Source organism: Musca autumnalis, unplaced genomic scaffold, assembly GCF_047663935.1.
Source record: "Musca autumnalis isolate F117 unplaced genomic scaffold, ASM4766393v1 scaffold_4, whole genome shotgun sequence".
Classification (NCBI taxonomy): Eukaryota; Metazoa; Arthropoda; class Insecta; order Diptera; family Muscidae; genus Musca; species Musca autumnalis.
This window is the reverse complement of record NW_027411977.1, coordinates 161,488,944-161,512,294: the sequence shown is the minus strand read 5'-3', so window position 1 is coordinate 161,512,294 and position 23,351 is coordinate 161,488,944. Positions and strand designations below refer to the sequence as shown.

Genomic DNA, 23,351 nt, shown 5'->3' with positions numbered 1-23,351 from the left:
ATTTCCTTTTTTCTGCTTCCGTTCTCTTTTCTCCCTTTTTTATACCCTCCACCATATGGAGGATATAATTAAATTTGTCATTCCGTTTGTAACACATCGAAATATTCGTCGGAGACCCTTTAAAGTATATGGTAAATTCCAAATTTCCTTTACAATTCCATCGAAAAAAAATTAAAAATTTTTTTTTACAAGAACATTCACGATTTTTGGTACATGGGTTAAAAAAAAAATTGCACACCCCAAGCTGATCTGAACACAATGCTGAACTTACGACATTTGGGTCTCAGCATTAGGTGTCAGGCAGAACGTAGTGCCCTAGGGCTGCATGAACAGAATCTATAGCGCAATTGTGCCTATGGACATGGATGTATCCTGAACGAGTCAGTCATCTAAGTGAACCAACGTGGAAAATTAAGCGACTATATATCACCAGTCTAGAGATTTGACGATGTAGATATAGTTATCCGTAGTAGAGACGACGAAGCGTAGTAACCCTCCTCTGGACGGTCTCCTCCTCAGACGGTTCCAAGATGGAAGAAGGTACTGGGTCTGGCGTCTACTGTGCAAAGCTAGGTCTTGAGTGCACTTACAGATTATATTGAGACTGTAGTGTATTTCAGGCTGAAATCTTCGCGATCTGGAAGGCATCAGAATTGATAAAAAGTCTGGATGCAAAGATCTTTGTGAATAGTCAAGCGGCTCTTAAAACCACCAAATCCCGTAACATCAAGTCTGAGGTCGTCCTTGAGTGTAGACACACTAACTAACAGATATCGACTATGCTGGTTACCAGGACACTGCAAACTGGGTACTGCTATATTAGGGCCTTTACCATCAAATGGGAAGATGACGTTGCTGACTACTGCAGACTCGGAGAGGATGAGGAGGAGACGATCGAGCATCTCCTGTGTCGCTGTCCAGTTCTGGCCCGCACACGGCATAGATTTGTGGGTGTTCACTCTCCACCATATCTGCCTTCTATTTAACTATAGAACCTGTTTTAACCAACAACATCATCAGAAATCTGAACTGGCTGGAACAGCGCAACACGTAAACCGTTTATACAACTTTCTTCCAACCATCGCCACCCAAACTTAATTTCTTTCCATTATTAACGTTTTTCAATTTTAATTATTTTATATACATTTTCTTTATTTCCTTTTTTCTGCTTCCGTTCTCTTTTCTCCCTTTTTTATACCCTCCACCATATGGAGGATATAATTAAATTTGTCATTCCGTTTGTAACACATCGAAATATTCGTCGGAGACCCTTTAAAGTATATGGTAAATTCCAAATTTCCTTTACAATTCCATCGAAAAAAAATTAAAAATTTTTTTTTACAAGAACATTCACGATTTTTGGTACATGGGTTAAAAAAAAAATTGTGGTTTCAAATCTGTTCGCGTTCACAAAATTGGATGCTGCGCCCAAAAGTTATGGGGGGTTTTATTCCCTTATAAAGAAAAAATATTTAAAAATTCCCTTTGTGCTTTAATACCAAAATGTATATATAAATCAGTGACAACATTTAATATATATCCGTAGACGCCTAAATATTTGCTAAATTTATTTTCATTTTCGCGGAAAATCAAAAAATAATGAAGGAATCTTGGAGTAAATTTAATTTCTTCTAACTCAGAGTCCATAAAAATCTCTAAAAAAATAAATTAAAAATACGTACAGAATCTAGACAATGCACAGTTGTCCCAATTCAAATTTTTTTGGCCAAAATTATTTAATACAACATAATGTATACTTTTCGTTTATAAATAGATTAATATTTATTATAATAATATTAATATTTATTGCAAATCCGTTAAAACGCGTTTCTGCAATCATAAGGTACAATATATTACTATTTATTAGGTTTTTAGATATGCAAAGGCATACAAAATGTTAGGGTACAAAATGTGATGTTTTAGTACAAACATGAGTTGTAAAACAAAATAAAATGCGGTAAACATAATTCAAAATTTACTCTTTTTATAAAAGTATGACTTAAAACAGGCTTAAGAAGGTTGTTTTATACTATTAAGTAAAGAAAATAAAAGAACTCTATTAAGTTTTAAATTAATTAATTATTGAATATATGTAGATATTTCGTTTTCCAGAACTATATTTTCATCGCCATATTCTTCTTCGAATTCTTCATCTGTGGTTTCATCACAATCAGTATCATCATTCGCGGGCCGTAATTCATCGTTTAGTTCACAAACTAACAATTCGATTACTTCAGATGGCAGGTTTAACCGCTTTCTTTCTTGTAAGCGGGCGTTTAGGCGTATAGATGATATAAGTGGATCAGATGTATCCAATGCTCTATTAAATACGTCTGTGAGATTATTGACACGACTACTGTTTCTAGCGTGTAATAATCTGTCATTTTTATATATTTTGTTTCTGCATTTAGCAGCATCCTCTCCAAAACATCCAACTGGCAACACAACATTCTGCATTATTTGCTTAGAATGAATCAAGACCTTGTGCACTGTTGGTGTCATCGCTACCCAAGGATAATGGCCCTGAATATATTTAGCTGTTTCGAAACAGTATTTTTCAAATTTTTCCAAATCAAGGGGAAATTGACATGTTAAACATACAAGAATTATATATTATATATATATAATTATTACTAGGTTAATCAAATGTCCCAAAATATCAATTGAAATGTATTTTCGCCAAAAACAGCGAAAATTAATTAAATAGTGAGGCGCCGTTGTGGGAGGTCTTAACCAAAATATTTGGTACAAACAGTTTATACTTTCCATGAAGTCAAAATGCAAAGTTAGAGCCGAATCGGTTAAATAATATCGCTAAAATCTTTAAAATATCTTAAATCGGACGGTACGGCTATGTCACAGTGTGGGCCAATTTTCAAAAAATGTTGCAGAAATGTTTTTTATACTATTAAAACCTTAAATATCAATTTTAAGAAAAATCGGATGAAACTTTGTCTTTATCCCACATTTTCAGTTCAATACTATATACAATAAAAACATCAATTTATAAAAAATGTCACTCAACTTAAAGTAGAAAAATACATTTTTTCTAAAAAAGGCAAAATAAGGCAAAATATTTCATCTGAATATGATAGTACATACCCCTGCCAGCTTCCAAAAATTTTTTGGAGGAGACGATATTTTTACATTTTTTCTAAAGTTTAAGAAGATTTCAAAAATATTTGTAAAAAATAATTTTCAATATACACACAAACTTTTATCTCCCTACCCAGATATTACAACTTTCTTCGTTCTTTCTTTATATATTATGAAAGCACTTATTATCAGCTTCCAGATTCATAATAACTTTGGTCTGAATTTCGTATACCCATTCGACCACACAGCACACCAAAAAGTATATATTTTACAGCACACAGTCTGTTCTATTTTTTATACAAAAATTTTTCAACTTTAGCATTACACCAACGAGCGGCTATTAATGGTATTTAGAAAAACCAATTATTTTCGGATGGTTTGAAGTGTTTTTTATTATTCCGCGCAAAAAAATTATAAAAATATGAAACTTCAAAAAAATAATTTTGGCCAAAAATTTTGTGATTGCGACAACTGTGCAATGTCCAGAAAAATTTGAGATCAAAATTTTATAGATTAGGATTTTAAATTGCATATTGCAGCTACAACAAAAGACAAAAGTTTATTGTTGGAACATTATTTCAAGAATATATTTTTTGGTTTAATACGAAAAATTTGAGAACATTTTTTGGGAGTTATTCTACTATTTCGCTAAATTTCCAAACAAAACCTGAATTATTTTGCTAAAACCTCTTCAAGGAAAATAGTTTATCATCGTGAAAGTATATATCGTCACCATAAATGCCGGAAGACGTAACCCACAAAAATAAAACTTTACAGGAGAAGCAAAAAATGAAATCGGTGTTATAAAATATCGAAAATTTTTAGTATCGTGTTTTAAGACAGAAAAGAAATATATTTTTGGAAAAAAATTAAATTTTTTCCAGAATGTTAGAAGCTGCGTGGGTTACGTCTTTTGGTATTGTATTTTTCTGAAATGCTAAAAGACGTAACCCACAATTTATTGAGTATACATTTGATGAAACTAGTATAAATGAAAAATTATAAACAAATTAGAACTGGTTTATTGGCCTACGTGGTTAAGCGAACTTTAAACTAGCAATCTGTCGGTGTTGGGTTCAATTCCCAGTCTTGACGTTGATATTTCAATGGACCACAATTAGGTGAACTGTGTGTTCTAACATCACTATAATTACTTATAATTTCAATTGTATTAGACGATATTAAATCTGGAATATTACATTGTTGTATGTAAGTCAATTTATGATCTGTTACAGTTTAAATGTAACTTTTAATTGTCATAAGGAATGTTGTCATTAAAGTAATGACAATCACTTGGAATTAAGCGTTTTAAGTCTTGCAGGTGTTGAAATTTCTTTTTTCATCTTTTATCTGAGGAGGATCCACTGCCTCAAAATTTCCGGAACTTCTCTATGGTAGAATCTGGTAGTCGTCTTTGATATCAGTTTTAAAAAAGATTATACTGCTAGGATCAAAAGCCAATGCTCGCAGTGACTGTAGGATCTCCTGTCTTTTTGTATAAGTAAACAAATACAGAAAATTTGCGATTTTCTCTGGACCTATTGATTACTACAATCAGTTGATCTCTATTAAAGCATGGGTTGGTTGACAAGACCATCTTTTGCAAACTTACAGCCTAATCGTATCCGTATTTAAAGAATACATCTTTGTACTAGAACGACGTGAATTTTTAGCATATACACGTTTTCGTATCAACGCGTCAAATTTTGAATATTTCCGTTCGTTCTTTCTTTTGGAAAAATGAACAATATCGAGACGAGCACTGCCTTCCGAATAACCACTTCCTTTTGTCCGGTTAACATATTGTTTTCCATATGTGCGTTTTAGATGTTTATTTAAATCAGGACATATGTCTTCTGTCATCATCTTCATTTATTTCAATTATGGATTTTTTCTGTAAGACCAGTAAAAACCGTCTAAAGTCAAAGTTATTGCTTTAAAAATTAACTTAAATAATGGTCTTTGTGATTTTTGTAAAAAGCTACCATTCTTGAGATATCGTCACCTAAGAGTCAAATTACACATATCGAGAAATAAGCCGAGTAAGAGACAAAACTGTTAAGGTAACTACACCATGTGATAGGTATTTCCATAAGCTTTCATACGCTACCCATTCGGATCAGTAGAACCGGGTCTAACCCGGTATTGAACCTGGACTTTCGGGTCAAATAACCGATTAACCGAATCCGCCCCGTGAAAATTATACATTAACTCAATAATCCCTTCCTCTGGCATTATAATTGCTGCAAAAATCAAAGAATACATTGTTTGTACTGCTGTTTAGTTTTGAAATAATGTGGGTTACGCCTTTTGTGTTTTATGGAAATTACAGTATGCTGTTACGTCTATTGGCATTTCTTGAATAGGATCGTTATTTTTAAACGTAGAAGCTTGAAATTTTGCCAGAGCATATATTTTAGCTTAATATATCAGATTCCATCAAAAAACTAATTTCGATTTCCATGTCGGTTACGTCTTCCGGCATTTATGGTGACGATATGCTTAGTGTGATGAGCAATAGAATTAGGAAATAAAGTGTGATATTGATATTACAACCAAAGAAAAAACATAAAAGTTAAAAACCGTGTAATGCGCGAAATAGTTAAAATCAGTTGAGGCGCATGTGCTTTTCGGATAGAGCGAGTGCATCTCTGTCAAAATGTTTGCATTTTTCCATGTTTCATTCAGCGACCAAAGTGTGCCATCAGTTGCATCTTACTACACCAAAATGCTTCATATGGATAAAAATAACGCGATGTTCATATGATTATAAGGTGCATCCGATTTCAGTGACACCCTGTTAAAAATACGTCAATAAGAAAAATTTTATACAGATTCGTCAAGAACCGCGGATGTGCTACCTGATTCTATTTTTGGTTAAATACGAATACTACTCCCGAATCTCTGTAATTTATGACACACCTTTTTGACAGATATTATAATCGCGTATAAAAGATTCCATTTATGTAAAAAATTTTAAGGGAAATCGCGGTTTAGTATGCTGATTAGTCAAAATAAAATTTTGCTTATTTCCCTATTTTCAGGGTATCTATATCAGCGGTTTTAGTGGATGGATTTGATCGCGGTAGGGCTCATTAAATCCGGCGCGGAAAAAACTAAAATCACGCGGGGTTCAAGGGTACATGAGTCACAGTTGTAAATTTTGAAGCCAAAAAATAGCTTTTTAAAGAAAATTTACGCACCAAAAATTCGACTTTGGACTCCTATTACTAGGGAGCTGTACGGAGCACACTTATGAGATATACATCAGACGACGTGGAATCACGAGTTCTACAATCCAATAAATAGTTTAGGTCATTATCTGGTTGCGCCCTCCAATTATAAGAAAAATTCAAAAAACCCCGATTTCAAAACTTCAAAATGTCAGTATCGATTTAAGGGGGATGCACTGTATATATCGAGAAGTCATACATTAGAACCATGTTGCCCAAGGGGTATTCTTCAATTCTTTCTTTGAGCTTAGGTCTGAATTTTCCCTGGTTTGACCAGAAATCAAGGCAAAACACAAAAACACTTGCTAACTTCAACACATTTTTACCCATTTTTTTATATTACCACCAACACAGCTTCCACGTAATTTATTTATTATGGTCTATATTATGAGACCCCGGCTAAAACACTTCGATTAATATAAATATATTCATATTCATATATTCACATATTCATATTCATAAAATTTGGATTTGTTTGCAAGTGAAGTTGCTAGAGTTTAGGTAGTGCCAAATAAATTCTCGATCAGAGTGTTTCTTTGCGCACGTATCTATTTGAGCTAGCAATTGACACTTGGGTATAAAAAGTTTCTTGTTGAAAAACAAGAAATAAGGGAACTGATGAAGATCTGTGGCGAGATCTGAAACTATAGTATTCCCTGCCTTACCCCTTGGTAAACATTGCCAATTTTTTCCCACTAATAAATTAAAGTTGTTTTAATAAAATATTAAAACAACGACTATGGGATTAAGCCTGACTATTTTGAAAAACAAAATAGAAGTCGTCATCCCAACAAAAAACGCCAACCCTCCTATATTCATATTATATAAAATATATTGACAGTTCGCGACTTATTAAATGGTGAACCTCAACTTCAACGATTGTAAAACATTTTTGAATATTACCATATATATTATTGATCAGCATAAAATTCTATGTCGATTTGACCATGTCCGTCTGTCCATCCATCCCCAATAGAACGGTACCTCCCGATTTTCGGTATAAAACTTTCCCCCAGAATTTTGTCGGTATCGGTCCACACCTTCATATAGCCCCCATAGAACGGTACCTCCCGATTTTCGGTATTTTTAACGTTTTAGCTTCATTATCCTACCAAAATGGCTGAAATTTGGTACGTAGTCTTCTTTAGGGGTACAGAAATTTCCCCCAGAATTTTGTCGGTATCGGTGCACACCTTCATATAGCCCCCATATAACGGTACCTCCCGATTTTCGGTATTTTGAAGGTTTTAGCTTCATTATCCTACCAAAATGGCTGAAATTTGGTACTTAGTCTACGTTGGTGGTATAAAACTTTCCCCCAGAACTTTGTCGGTATCGGTCCAGAAAGGTCAAAAGCTTCTCTCCCAAAATAAATTACTTCAGCTGAATGTCTGCTGCAGAGGTAAAACCGTTATAACAAAAAAATTATAAATTGCATACCAAAACTTTTCAACGAAAAAAGTCCTTATCATGTAAGGAAATTCGTGGGAAATATTTTATGTAGTCAATCTATGGTACACAATGGGTTAAAATTTTTGTTTTTGGTTGAAAATTTTTTCAATCAACACCAAAATGTATACACATCTATGTTACCGGCACCTTTCGATCGGCCCAAGATTTCGAAAACCACACTTTGGGTTAAAACTTAGCGAGTATATATATATATATATATATATATAAAGCTTTTTGTAGAAAATTAACTTATGTTGAAACTGAGGTATGGGGTATTGTAACTCGCGATCAGTTTTACTATACCATAACGTTTGACCGCATTTCGGTAAAATGAACTGTTTTAGCCCGATTCACCGAGCGGAAGCTGTGGTCGTACTAATGTAAAAAAATCGGAAAAAATCGTTGAATTAAACGAGTTTCATTATGTTATTTTCCAATTAGTGGTTTTACAACACAATGTAGAGCTTAATGCTCAAAGGAGAAGTTAAAGAGTACACTTCAGAGTTGAAGTTTCTAATGTATGATTTTTTAATATATCCACTGTATCTACCTCAAACGGATGCTGACATTTTGAAACCTGAAAAATGGGGTTTTTTGAATTTTTGCTCTAATCGGGACGCGCAGCTGGATTTAACTAAAAGCTTATTATTTGATTGTAGTACTCGCGAATTCTCATTTTTTAATGTATAACATGAGGGTGTAGCCCTCACAGGATCGCAGTAATCTGCGCCCAAACACGAAATTTTTGTGCGTAAATTTTTCTCAAAAAACTTTTTTTTTGGTTTAAAATTTACAAACGTCATTCGATTTCCGTGGAAACCCGCGTAAATTTAGTTTTTTTTCGTTCTGAATCTAACAAGCCACGACGTGTAAAAATCCACCCACTAGATCGGCGGATATGATACCCCTCAAATTTTGAAAATTTGCAAAAAATTATTTTGAAAATATCGCATATTAAAACGCGTTTTGGATGTGCCAGTTCTACTTAAATAAATAGATCGATACGCGTGTTTAAACTGTGCGAAAACAGATATTTAAAAACTCTCGTAAATCCAGAGATATAATAGATTTTTTCTAAAAATTGAGTGCGATGCTACATCCACGGTACTTGAAGGATCGCATTGAAACGGCATAGAAAGATGTATTTTTTAATGGTGATTATTGAAATCGGATGCGCATAAAATGTAAATGAACTTCGCGGAAATTATGACCATTTTACAGTATTTTGCACCTTAATATGCAGCAGATGCTACATCGTGGCCGCCAAATAGAATTTGACAAACTGAGGGATTGATTCGCTGTGTTGGAAAATCGGATGCGCATCATGTCATTTTCATAATTACGCGGTTTATATGCGTCTCAAATGTTATAATATCCAATATAACATTATTTTAACGTTATGCCACAATTGGAATTCCTTGTGATTTAATATAAGGTTCTAATAATATTATCCAATAGGAAAACTATAAGCGAAACATTTGTTACAACGGAATATCATCATTATTGCGTGAAATTTTCACGAAAATGCCGAAGAACTCAAACATTTTTTCTCCAACTTTTCCTACAAAACCATAAAAAAATAAAATTAGAATAATATGATTTTAATTTTTTCCTAATATTTTCTTCGTATTTTTGCAAATAACATGAATACTACAGCTCCAACCTTCACAACTTAGGTTTCATTTTATTCCTCAAAATGTCTGGATGCTGTTAAAATTTTTTTTATATATTTTTCGTAAGTATGAGCGCTATTGTTTCAAAAATATGTTTGTAAATACGTGAAATTATTTAACAAATTTTATTTTACGCGAATCCATTGAAGCTTTTCGTTTTTTTTTTGCATCATCGCAAAGGGTGCGAATTCAGTTAACGATAATAGGATATAACCGCTTACTATATTAAGCCGCGATTTTTTTAGAATTTTTTCTAATTATCATAATTAAAACGGTCATATCTTTTGCGCGCAACGATCAAAGTTAGTAACGAAAACAGATTTGGAATGCAGGTTTTTTTCTTAATCTGTGTACCAAAAATCATTAATGTAGTATCAACATTTTTTTTTGATTTTTTTGAAATGGAAAAGACAATTTTATACATTTTTCCTGATATATATATATATATATATATATATATATATATATATATATGATTAAGATGTAATTACCTGAACTATTTTAGTCATTTCTTGAATGTCAATAACACCATTTCCGTCGACATCATACATCCTAAATGCCCACTTCAATTTTTCCTCTGGAGTTCCACTGGACGTTACATCAATGGCAAGGAGAAATTCCTGGAATAAAAGTACATAAAAGAATGTATATGACAAAGCGCATTATAAATTAACCTATTATTTATTAAATGCTAGGAATTCTTTATCGTGGTTTAAATTTTCCCAAATACCCAGCAAAATAAATTGGAAGTAGTGCATGTTTTGAAGCTGTTCAAATGGAGTCGTGAAAAAGGCAGTCCATTCCCTACATCTTGACGCATTCAGATGCGATCCGACGAATGACATTAATTTCTCACAATTTAACAACATCCGGATGCAGTTCAACAGAGCCACTCCGTTCGTTACATTTTATTAGCAGTTGTTAGGGGTCCCTACAAGTCAGTTTGTACATCCCTAATAGCACTGACATCAACTCTCCCAAAAACAGAAAAACTTGTATACATTTCTAAAAATTTCTTATAAAATAAAAATATATGTAAAATTTGCTAATATTTTTGCGCTAACTCATGAGAAAATTTTCGTAATGATGTGCTGTTGGAGTACCTGTCTAAATACTAACTGGTGATGAGAAAACAATATAAAAACGCCTTTAGCAGATAAATTACTAACAAGGACGATTCTGTTAAGTCACCTAAACAGGATATTACGTCTGTTGAAAGGGACTGTACCTCCTCAATTTTTGCTGGAAAGGATAGCATCGGACAGTTGTAAATTATACCAGCAGAATTTTCGATGACAACTCATGAGTTGAATCATAGGTGCAAGTGATCTGGCATGTCATCTTTTTGTCATATTCACTCATGAATTTTATACCCAGCAAAATGTTCGATGCCAAGGATGCTATTGAATCATGGGTGCAAGTGATCTGGCATGTCATCTTTTTAGCATTTTCACTCATGAATTTTCATTTTCATTTTCGGATCTTATGATGACATTCATTGTCGGATCCTAAGCATGTCATTTTGACCAATGCTTTGACATGTCATTTTCACCAACCCTTTGGCATGACATTTTCATGTCTTGTTTGGAAAATGGAAAATTCTCTATTGAAATATGATTTTCATGACAAACCGAACCCTTTATTGATTCAAACTAATTCATGAAATAACTAGAACTAATTTATCAGCATAAAATTTACACCCAAGATTTCAATTTAATCACCGCCGCTGCACCGCAACAGAGTTTACTTCGTCCACTCTCAGCCACTGATTTTTTTCATCTTACAAAAGCTTTTCTATTATCTTCTCATTACCAGTTCAGATTTCGACATGGACTCCAACAGCACTCCTTTAAGAATTTCTAATTCGTGAACCTACATTTAATTTGTAATTTTGTAATTTTTTAACAATTTTGGAAATGTATACTCATTTGTTTTGATGTCGCTACTTGTAGGGATGTACAAAATCGATTTATTTGTTTGTAGTGATCTGTACAAATGATTCAAATGCTGAGAAAAGATTGGATCTTTCACGACTTCCTTTGCATGGGTTTAAATGCTAATGAAAAGATCAGATCTTTCACGACTTGCTTTGAACCAATGCAAAATATGCCATGAAATCACGTCATCGCATAGAACCCCTTCCTTCAAATTTAGCTGGGTGGGTATGAGCGTGACCCCCAAAAGATGACGTTCTTTTTTGGATCCTAAGCATGTCATTTTCACCAATGCTTTGACATGTCATTTTACCAATGCATTGACATGTCATTTTTACCAATGCATTAACATGTAATTTTCACCAATGCTTTGGCATGTCATTTTCACCAACCCTTTGGCTTGAAATTTTATGTCTTGTTTGGAAAATGGAAAATGCTGTATTGAAATATGCTTTTCATGACAAAAAAATTCTTTATTTATTCAAACGAATACATTAAAAATAAGTACAATTAATTTATCAGCAAAAAAATATATCAAAATTTGCAGTTTAACCTTCGCTGTACCGCAACAGAGTTTACTTCCTCAGCTCTCCGCAACTGATTTTGTGTCATCTTAAAAATGTTTTTCTATTATCTTCCTAACACCACTTAAGATTTCGACATAGACTCCAATTGTATTTTTTTAGAATTTCTTGTTCGTGAATTACTTTTAATTTTATAACAAAATTTCAGAAATTTTGCCGCTGCCTAGGAATCTACAAGTCGACTTGCATTTAGGAAAATATTATTTATTTATTTTTAATTTATAACATTTTCTTTTCAAAACTCGTTATTTCTTTCTTTTCAGATTCTTGTTCCTTTTCGTTTCGGACTTTCTGTTCAAATTTCGGGAAGCGAGATTTGATTGATTTCATTCTATGTCAGATTTAGAACAGACAAGGGAACTTTTATAATACCGAAGAGTGCAGTCCGATTCTATTGTTAGCTGAATGATTGGGACATCCTTTTTTGCAGAGTCTGAGTGAACTTTCGAGCTAGGTACAACAATTGCTTAGAAGTTGTACTTGTCTGTTATACAGGAAATGTAAGACAGCATTACGACGAAAGTTTTAACAACTTTTGTCGTGATTGTTCGGCCAATGGAAGAGCGGAGCGGATTTAAATAACACCAAGGTTTGCGTGGTAGATCGAATTCAGTTGTTCTGTTCTGTGGGTTGAATAGAGAACTGCTACGACACGACGAGTTCCACTGCAATAGCCAAGCAGTCTGTGTATTGAAATTGTCACTGTGTATCTGTTTAGCTAGTAACAAAGGCGGGTTTCTGGATTTCAGCCTGGATTCATATGCTGTTGATAAATCTAGATTAAGGGGGATACTAATACTTTCGGCGATTTTGTTATACTCCTGAAGAAGAGAATGTTTTCTTCTTAAGTTTGGAGGTTGATTGTTCGATAACATTGTTAGTCATTCTATCGGTGTTGATTTAAGTGTCCCTGTTATTAGTCTCATAGTGGAGTTTAGTTGGGTGTCAATTCGTTTTACGTGGTGACTGTTGAGCCACACAGGTGCGTAGTGTTCAAAAGGGCCGTTATTTAAAAATTTGCTTTAGTTGAGTTCTATGATTCGCTAACCTTCCTTTGAAGCTATGATTGTAGGGATAGATGTTAGATTCCGTTCAATTTATGTGCTTAGCAGAGACAGTGGGAGCCATTAATAAGTCTGTCTGGTTACTTTCCCAGCAAGAACTTTCTCAGAGAGTAAGGGGTTTTTGGTTCTCTTTTGCTAGAAAATTGTAAAAAGTAAACAGACACCTTCCCAGCAAAAACCAGCAAGCAATCAGCTGCTTGCAACTTGTCCGCCAATAAAGGAAGCAAACACGATGTATTTTATTAAAAATAAAAAAGAAAATGAAACAAAAAAGTATAGCTTCGTTCCTGTACTTTTTAATGGTAAAACTCGTAAAAGAGAGAACTGCAAAAAATTTGTTCTCACACAAAAGTTTTTTGAAATAGTTCGGGAACGGAAAAATGGAAAATACGTCAAAAAAACTGGAACAAATGTCAAAGTCGGCGTATCAGCCAATCAGACGCCGGCAACCATGTTACTATTTTTTTACTCGCCCAAATTTGTCGTGTAAAAAGTTTTTAAAGAGAGCGTCATTCAGCGCCATTTTTGTTTAAAGAGAAGTGAACATTTTACAACTTTTTTGTGTACGGGAACGCTTTTTCGAGTAAAATGTGTAAAAGTCGTAAAAATTGTAAAAACTTTTTAGTTCTGGAACACAGCACACTAAAACAATAAAATTAGACTATGTTATTTCCACAATAAAATTGTTTTTAATTTTCACAAACATAAATCAACAAAAAAAACTAAAAACAGATGATTGACTGTTTTCAGGAAAAAGAAGAATTGCTAGTGTTTGCTAGAAGAAATTTGTCCAGCAAGAATTTGCAAACTCTCAGTGAAAGAACTGTCAAAATGTCTCTCTCGAATCGCTCTCTTTTTCTGGTTTTTTGTGTTAACAGACGACTTCCAGCAACAATAGGTATAAGTTGTTACAAATTTTAGGGTAACCAGACAGACCTAATACTAGCAACAGTCTTTTATAAAGGAAAATATGAAAAAAGCCAAAAAGTTGAAACGCAAAAAATGCCATAGCGCATTCATTTTTCAACCGATTTCGTTGGTTTTTCCTATTTTGGAAAGCCAACTAAATTTCCTACTTGCTATCAGTAAATAATTTTACTGTTAGGTATCATTTACACAGCCTACAGCACAAGGAAAAACATGTCATTGTTTTTTAATGGGTTTTTGTCACATATAAACTACTATTACTCAGCCATTTGTTAACCGATTTTATGGCTTATTCGAAAGTCATTATTCTCCCCTTTGTAGTGAAAAATAGGGTGTGCAAATCGGTTGTGGAGAATAGAAGTAATGTTCGTTTAAAGTTGAAAATCCAAGAATGCCTATTTTTCGAAAGACATTATTCTCCCCTTTCCAATAAAGGATACAGTGTGAAAATCGGTTGTGGAAAAAAGATGTAATGTCCGTTTAAAGTTGAAAATCCAAGAAAGCCCATTTTCACTACATTTACCGTTATAAAATCAAAAACCGAAGTGACCCAAAGAAACCAAAGGTACTTTCGTCTTCTATGGACTCCCACAAAACCGAATTTATGCATTAGAACCCCTGCAAATGTTCACTGTAGCACAGTGTTATTAAGCACACATCTTGTCTCTAGTTAGCACGCATCTATTCTTTAACCGATCTGTGCAGTTCAACGCTTAAAACACAACTAACTCGCTATTGCTAATTCCACCTGTATTTACCTCAAAATCCCCTCGTTCAAGAATCCTCTAGAACACGTCTGACAACACCTCGAGTCTGTGCAACGAACACACAGACGCACATTCGCACTAAGCGAACAACCATACTCACATACATGGGCGAAAATCAATACTAGTGGACAAGCACACTAATGACGTAATTACAACAACAAACAAATGCAAGAAATAAAGAAGTAGCAAACTAAACGATAATTATTGTTATGGCAAAACAAACAAAGGCACTTTAATGAAAGGTAAAGTAAGAACTAGAATGATGAAGAGAATTCTACATGGTAGTTGTTGTTGCTTAAATAAAGTAACTGCGTAATAAAAACATAACGTTACAATGCGAATTTTTAGATTAACGGAAATCAAACTAAATTAACTTATGTCATGTTCACACGAGCGTTCAATTACGTTGTTCGGCTGTCGAACGACGTACACGAATTACCCGTTTCCACGACACCATTCGTAATTAACAGAAACATAAACAAAATTTTTTTCATTTTTGTTTCCTTGTTTTCACGTAAATTTCAACCGAAAACACATAAAATGTACATTAAATGAACAGGAAAAGCAATAGACTTTCCTTTAAATGTATCTTCTATTTTTAACTACACACTTTTCATCAATTTTTCCATAAATTCTGAATAATTTTGTAAATTTTTATATGTTTCTATTTTCAAAATTAAAGAGAGAGAGAGACATGTCAAAACAATGTTTGGGTATACAGATTTTCAGTTATTTGTTTCTGATTTTTTACGCGATTTTGAACTAATGGACAAGAAATGTATGTGGAACTAAGAAGAAATCACAACCTTCTTCCTTCTGCATCTATATAAAATGTTTAGTTCTTTAATTTTCATTCATCTTTTATCTTTTTTCTAAAAATTTTTGCGTTTTCAACAAATTTTTCAATTTTGAATTTAGACATGTCATAATTAATTTTTTCGATAAATTCTCTCATTTGTTAGGGATGGGACTTTTTTTATTCGTCGTTCAGAGAGTATTTGTACTCAAACAACGTAGAAAAATCGTCGTTCGTTCATAGAATTTTGTGTGGGGAAATAAGTAATTTATTCGTAGTTATGGGTCGAACAACGAATAGAGAACGAACGACGTACCGTGGAAACGGCAAATAAAACCTATCAGTTACGTTCGTAACAATATGTATGTACATATATTAATGTTCTTTTTTCTTTTTAGGTTATTGAATCACACAAAATATGTTGTTGTTGTTGTTGTTGTTTTAAATTTTCTCCCCGTCGCCAATGTGTAGTGTATTTACACAAGAGAAACTTCTTTGTTTCAGATCCAAATGCCTAATGTTATTTTATTTTGCGTTTAACAACATAACAAGCTTAAAACTAACAAGTGTTTATGTATGTATTCATAGGTATGCATATACAAGTAAACATGTATCTAATTCACTCAATATAATAGAAAACAGATGAGGGTACGAGTAACTTGTAAATGCATACAGTAATGGTAAGAAGAAGATCAGATAAAGTATATTAGGATGGGTCGTACTAAAATATGTATTAGGGTGGAACGTAAATACAAATAATCTATAATTTTTAGTTCTGCTTGTTCTGTTTAAAATAAAAGTCATCTAAGTAAGTATGAATGAGGCTACCAAAACATGGTAACTATTACAGAATAGGTTGTTTAAAAATAACATAACAGAATTCAAATTTATACCAGAATTCCCAAATTATGAATCTGGCGCAAAGATTGGCACATAATTCACCGAATATTGGAAAAACGGAAACCCAAGTTAAAAGAAACATCTAGCAGCCATCGGAAGAGACAACTATAATTTTGGCAGATTAATATATAATTTTGAATATTACATGGAAATAAAGAAAAATAACATAGAAAACATCTATGCATTTTCTTATTTGTTCAATAAATTAGATAATTGGTCTGCTAATGCTCTAAATGCCATGACAATGAATTCGTGAAAGCGTGTGTCACTCCCTTGTGAATTTCATCGGTGATTCACCTACATTTTCATCGATGACATGTCACTTGCACCCATGATTCATCTTATGATTTGTCATCGAACATTTTGCTGGGTGGTAACACACACACTCGATTTTTTTAAAAGTTGCCCCGAAAAAGGACCAGCAAAATTAAAAGGAAGTGGTTCTATGTGAAATCATGATTTCACTGGTTCTTTTGCATGAGTTCAAATGAAGTCGTGAAAGATACGATCTTTTTCATCGAAATATTTAAGTTCGAGTGGAGTCGTGAAAGATCTGATCTGTTTCATCGAATTTTCATGAGTGCAATTAATGTCGTGAAAGATTCGATCATTTTCATAATAATGTCATGAGTTAAAACAAAATCAGAAGTACCTGTCAATAAATGATCAAACAATCATGTATCCGAATTAGTGTTTACTTGCAAAAGTGATTGCTAAAATGAAAATAAAAGTCGGATGAAAGTGATCGATTGTGGCAAAACTGACATATTTTAATTAAAAATTCTATGTAAATTGTTATATAACAAAAGAAAACATATATTTTGTGTTTGGAAACCTGTTTCGTTTCGTGGATATTAAGGAGAAGTATGAAAGAGACACGGTCTATAAATGAAAATCGAAAGCATTGTTGCAAAATGACATGACAAAGAAGTGGTGCAAGATATCATGGCAATGAACTGGTGCTAAATGTCATGACAATGAACTGGTGCAAGATACCATGACAATGAACTGTTTCAAAATGCCATGATAATGAACTGGTGCTAAAGGCAATGACAATGAATTGGTGAAAGCGTGTTTCACTCCTATGTAAATGTCATCGGTGATTCACTTAAATTTTCATCGATGACATGTCACTTCCACCCATGATTCAAGTCATGATTTGTCATCGAACATTTTACTGGGTGTATCACTGCCCAACACCGCGCAAGACCCAACTGTTCTCTCTCACAATAAATAGAAATTAAGGATTCACAGTCAAAGATTTGCCAAATTATCATTTTGTTAGTAAAAAATCTACACATTTTTACTACGATAACAATATTTCCTTTATGATATTGAGAGTACAACTTAATGCTGTGAATTTTATCTGGCAATACCATTACACATGGTGTCTGACAATGGTAACAAGTATGGCGTTTAGGCGGGAAGACACCTATCATTTAAAATCAGTATGCTTTTGGAGCCAAATTGCAAGCACATACATTTTTTAACGCTTTGAATATATAGAACTTTCAACCGAAAAATTATGTTTTGCGGGGATGTCTGATAACCTTCTTTCATTTGAAGAAAACATCTTCTGAAAGTTATAGATTATTGGTAGAAACTGAAAGTCATCACGCGCCATCAGAAAAAAACTTTTTAATGCAAGTTTGGAATCACATCCGGACATCAACCAAAAATATTCAAGCGATTTCTATAAGAATAATCTGCGATTGACAACTCCAAGTTCGATGTAGGCGAGAATGTTTTAAAACTACTTCCCAACTGACTTCCCAAGAACAAGAGACCGTAGAAGCACTTTGTGTTTTCATCGTTCGAGTCTACTGTAAAGCTTGGTTTAACTCCCCCAGAACGTTTTTTGCTCGAAAACAAGACCAAGACCTAAAAATCTATTGAAATACGAAAGCATTCACAAACAAATATCAGAAAAAGGTATATTATTGGCTTGGCATTTTTGATCTGACAGTCCAAAACACCGTAAAGAGCCAAATTGCGGCAAAAATCTTAAAGCAAGCAGAAGAAGAATATGGAAATTTCTCCAGAAATATTCAACCCCAACTATCGAAAGGACAACGCAGAAATTCCTAGAAAAAGGTCTACTAGGCGGCATTACAAGTGAGACTTAAATACAAACAGTCAGGGAGTTGACACTGGAAGTTAACAGGCTGGTCGGCGCTCATAAGCGGAACAAGTGGTTAAATCATATGAAGAGTTGCAACATTGGAGCCGGTATAAGTGAATTAAGGGCAACGGTTAAGATACTTTCGAACCATAATAGGATAGGATGAACCACCACAGTTTACAATGGATATTATTGCTAATGCCATCAGGAACGCTAATTCATCCAAAGCGTTGGGCCCTGATCGAATCTCCATGGTAATGCTGAAACAGCTGGATGAGCCGGGAGTGGAGTATCTCACTAAATTTTTCAACTTGTCGTAGCAAAGACCCTTGAGGTCCTAGTCCTCCCAGGCGTCAGTAATGGCTATCGAGTTGCCGATCATCAGCATGGATTCCGTAAGCAGCACAGCACGACAAGAGCGCTGCGCGCCATCCCCACACATGTATTTGTCGAGGACTCAACCAGAGACCGCCGTGTGATAGAACAGTGATGGTGGCACTTGACTTATCAAAAGCTTTTGATACTGTCAGACACTCCACGCTGTGTGAGGATATTGAGCAGACAATACTCCGGCCAAGCTTGAATTTTATGTGTGGACGCCAAACCCCGTAGAGTGAAACGGGGAGTTTCCCAAGGTGGGGTGATATTTCCGGAATTGTTTAACCTCTCCTGTATTCCGCCCCTCCTGACGGCATCGAGATCGTAACATATGCGGATGATTGCACGATCCTGGCGTCAGGTACCTTCCCTGATGACATCTGTGAGAGACTGAACTCCTATTTAACCGATCCTACCACCTTTTTCCACGCGATGAATATGCAGATATTCGCCACTAAATGTACGGCCACTCTGTTCACCACATGGACGGCGCAGTATAGAAGAGAATTGAATGTCGTGGTCGAAGGTATCAGAAATCCGACCACAAACTGCCCAAAATTCTAGGGGTTACATTCGAAACTAGGTTCAGGTGCATGCCGCAGCTATCTGCGACAAACTGAAAAGTAGGAACAAGGTCCTCAAGTCCTTAACCGGCAGCAATTGGGGTGGAGTTCAGAGTTCTACAAAATGCCACTCGCTTTTAATCCATATTTCGTTGCTTGCTAATGACATCCCTGCTTAATGCTATTGCTTGCTGTGTCTTTGTTACAAGCGTGGTAACTACGAAATGATTTAATAATAATTTTATCGACAATCTAAGTCAAGGGCATGATAGTTTTCATCGGCTAGCTCCGCCGTGGTAAGGTTACTATGACGCGATGACCCAGAATAAAAAAAAACATATTTCTAAATCATAAAAACAAAACCATTAAATTCCTGGTGGCTGCACTTGAGTGCATTTTTCCCACCCTTTTGTTCTCCTATGGTAATTTGGACACTCTTATTTCTCTAAGTTAACCCCAACAAAAAAGAGACCACCTACTCACTTACATATCAGTTCCAACGTTACCTTCATTAACCGGAAGAATAATTAGAAATTCATTATCATTTCTGTGCGCATTTATTAAAAATAAAAAGAATTATAAGAATATATAATAATAAATGATCGGTTATATTTACAAATTCAAAGTGGGTTTTTTATGCTATATTTATAACAAAATATACTTGACATTGGTTGTACATCTAAAAGGTCCTTTAAGAGAAGGTAATGCTTCAGCGAGATAAATTCATTGACCGACTCTCTTAAATGTCAACCGCTCTGAGCAGAGCTGATTAAAATCGAGAGAGAGAGGCAACTTTAAGGAAGAATTGATATTTAATTGTTCTTGGTGTTTCATCACTTATTTCAACATTTTTTAAACATTAATGTTGTCTAAAATCAGAGCTGAGCAAAATCGAGAGAGAGGCAAATTTAAACATCATTTTTCTTGATGTTTCATTACTTATTTCAATATTTTTTAAACACTAATATTGTCTAAAATCGTCCACAATGCAAATTGTAGTATGTCACCAACACATTATGTTGCCATACATTTAGATGTTCAATATTTTGTTTTGTTATGCTGATCAAGCGCCACAACGAGTTCATTGCTTTGTTTTTCTTTTTGTTTCGCAGCGCCACAGCGAGTTCATTACTCACTCATATGTAGGGCAATGGTTTAGAGTTCCTATTGGAATTCAAGACTGTTGTAATGGTCTGTTGGCCAATGGGATTGAAGAATATCCCAATAGTAGATTCATTGAGTAAAGTTCTAAAATATGAATATGAGAGAAAGACTCAAATGTGTGACAACATATGTGGAATATTACATATACACAAACATATGTAATTGTAACGATATTGAACTCTTTTCCTATTGGTTGGGAGTTGTTCAATATCGAGTATTTTTGTGAATATTACAAATTAAGAACTCAATGTTAGATTTAAGAATTTTGTATAAATATCAGAGGGAAAAATAAAGAAGGCAGACTTGTTTTAAGACTTGTTTCAGAACTAGATCTGAGCCGACACTTTGCTCCAATCAGCAAAGTAAAAATAAACCCTCAAGGTCTCTTTTAATTTACATGGCGATCCTGCCAAATCTTGCTCTGTAATCGGCAAGAGTTACTGCGTATAATCCGCAGAAGAAAGACAATCTGCGTCAAGCCGCAGACGTCCTTGAAGAATTTTTTTTTTTTTTTTTTTTTTTTTTTGAGAAGATACTGCCATACTGTCCAGGCAGTCCGATCCAAGCCGGGATCGTTGATCAAGGAAGAAAAAGCCCACAAGCACTGACCAGATGACAGGCCCACAACCACTCTCGATAGAAGAATATAGGAGAAAGAATCAAAGGAGGACTCAAGAAGAGGACCAACACACGAGGATTCCTATAGTGAGACCGCCCCGCAACAGAGGAGGCTATACATGGCGCTTAAAGAACGAGAAAGCCCTTCTTCTACGAGAAATCAATTCGGATCCCCCACCGCCTTGGGATCGTGCCTCTAAATTATGGTTGAGAATAGACGAGATAGAATTCCTTATAAGGAATTATCGCGACAATAGAGTAAAAAAAATAAAATAAAACGCTGCATCAATCTGCAGACGTTAGGACCAGTAAGCGCTTGCCGCTCGTGGTCACAAATTTCTTGTTTCTTCATAAGATACATTTTTTTTGAGAGATATGTTAAATATTAAAAGAGAAATATATTATTAAGAATTATAAAAAAAAACAATTGTCTAAAAATATTGAGATTTAAAATATTAAAAGGAAAGGTATATTGTCTATAAAGAAAAAGATCCGGAATTATGGGAAGTACCCAAACAAAAATTAGCGAGGTGATCCAGGCAACCGCAAATGCTCCAACAGCAGTCAGCGTGAGCGTCGAGGTGTTAGTCTTAGTCTGTATCATAATAACACTAGTAGTTATAACACTGTGCAACAAAATTGAGCTCAAAGTCTGGGGGGTGGAAAATTCCTATTGGAGATGAAAGCCCTTGTTGAGTATATACAGAACCCCGAAGTACAGATTCGCCGTGAGTCGAACTTTCGCGATATGGCGTGATGAATATTTTGCTGGAGACCCTAAAAGCCATCTGGAATCAGCGTTATATCTTTGTTCGCTGTTGTTTAAGCTTATATTTAAGATGACATGTCTTCATTCAAATCAAATGAGGATTTTTTCGTAGAACATTTCGACCTTCTAACTCGCTTCCTTCAAGGTCCTTTTCGTCCTTTATTTCAAGAACCGTAATAAAAGTGGTACAAGATGACATTTTTCCGCTTCGAAATATTCTACAAAAATGTGGCTCGGAAGATTTTAGGTACGGTTCCCAAAGACATAAAATCGATAAAATCTTGTTTAAGCGGTCGTTTTTCACTTTTACCCGAATTTTGCTCAGACAGCCCTATATCTATTTATTTCAATATATTATTGTTAACCTATTGATGACCGGGAATTCTCGGGCTCATTAAAACTGTTGCATCTCGTTTTGCTAAGCACGTTAATTTAATAATTTTTTGGAATAAAGATCCGGATATCCGAATTATGGAACCGGTTATTCTGATATTAAAACCGAATTTTTATCCGGTTTTTATGAACCGATTAACCGTATACGTATATCATTAGAAAGCTATTAAAATTGTCAATCAGATATGATTACTATGCAATAGACATTTTAAGCGGCATTGGTGCTAAAACAAAAGACCGTATTTTTGAACCGTTTCTTAACGTTTGTGAGGATACATTTCTGTGCGTGAAAAAAATGTGATCATGACCTGGGGGGTGGAAAATTCTTTTTGGAGGTGAAAGCTCTTGGTGAGGATATACAGAATCCTGAAGGGCAGATCCGCCGTGAGTCCAACCTTTGAGTTATGGCGGGTTGAATTCTGGGATGGTGACCCATTATTGCAAGTGTAAAAAGTTACGTAACTGAATTGCAAGGACAGTAGGACAGTATGTGCTAAGTCAAATCGATTTAAGACGATTTCTGTAGAACATTTTGTGTCTTACTCTTATCCTGCCTTGTTGTTGAAAAAGGTATAAAAATATAATTTAAAGAAAAGGAAAGATACAATTTCGTGGTTAAAATATTAAAAGAAAAAATCCTCAGCCGAATTGCCAAAGCATATCACGAAAATAATCTTACGCCGACATAGCACATACTGTCCCAATAGCACCCTAACCCACTTGAAATTCAGTTACGTAACTTTTTACACTTGCAATAATGGGTCACCATCCCAGAATTCAACCCGCCATAACTCAAAGGTTGGACTCACGGCGGATCTGCCCTTCAGGATTCTGTATATCCTCACCAAGAGCTTTCACCTCCAAAAAGAATTTTCCACCCCCCAGGTCATGATCACATTTTTTTTTTCACGCACAGAA

The 23,351-nt window shown here is 34.5% G+C and overlaps 2 protein-coding genes across 4 annotated transcripts in view; both read right to left on the bottom strand.

Moving 5' to 3' along the window:
- Nca (neurocalcin homolog) overlaps positions 1 to 23,351 on the bottom strand; it is a 782,213-nt gene that overhangs the window by 640,896 nt on the left and 117,966 nt on the right. The gene's annotated exons all lie outside the window — the stretch shown is intronic.
- Positions 1 to 23,351, bottom strand: part of LOC141401396 (neuronal calcium sensor 2) — a 209,330-nt gene that overhangs the window by 68,014 nt on the left and 117,965 nt on the right. For all 3 annotated transcript variants that reach the window (XM_073981629.1, XM_073981631.1, XM_073981630.1), the window contains one exon: positions 9,946 to 10,074. In XM_073981629.1, coding sequence (XP_073837730.1) covers positions 9,946 to 10,074 — 129 coding nt within the window. The remainder of the gene's footprint in view (positions 1 to 9,945; positions 10,075 to 23,351) is intronic.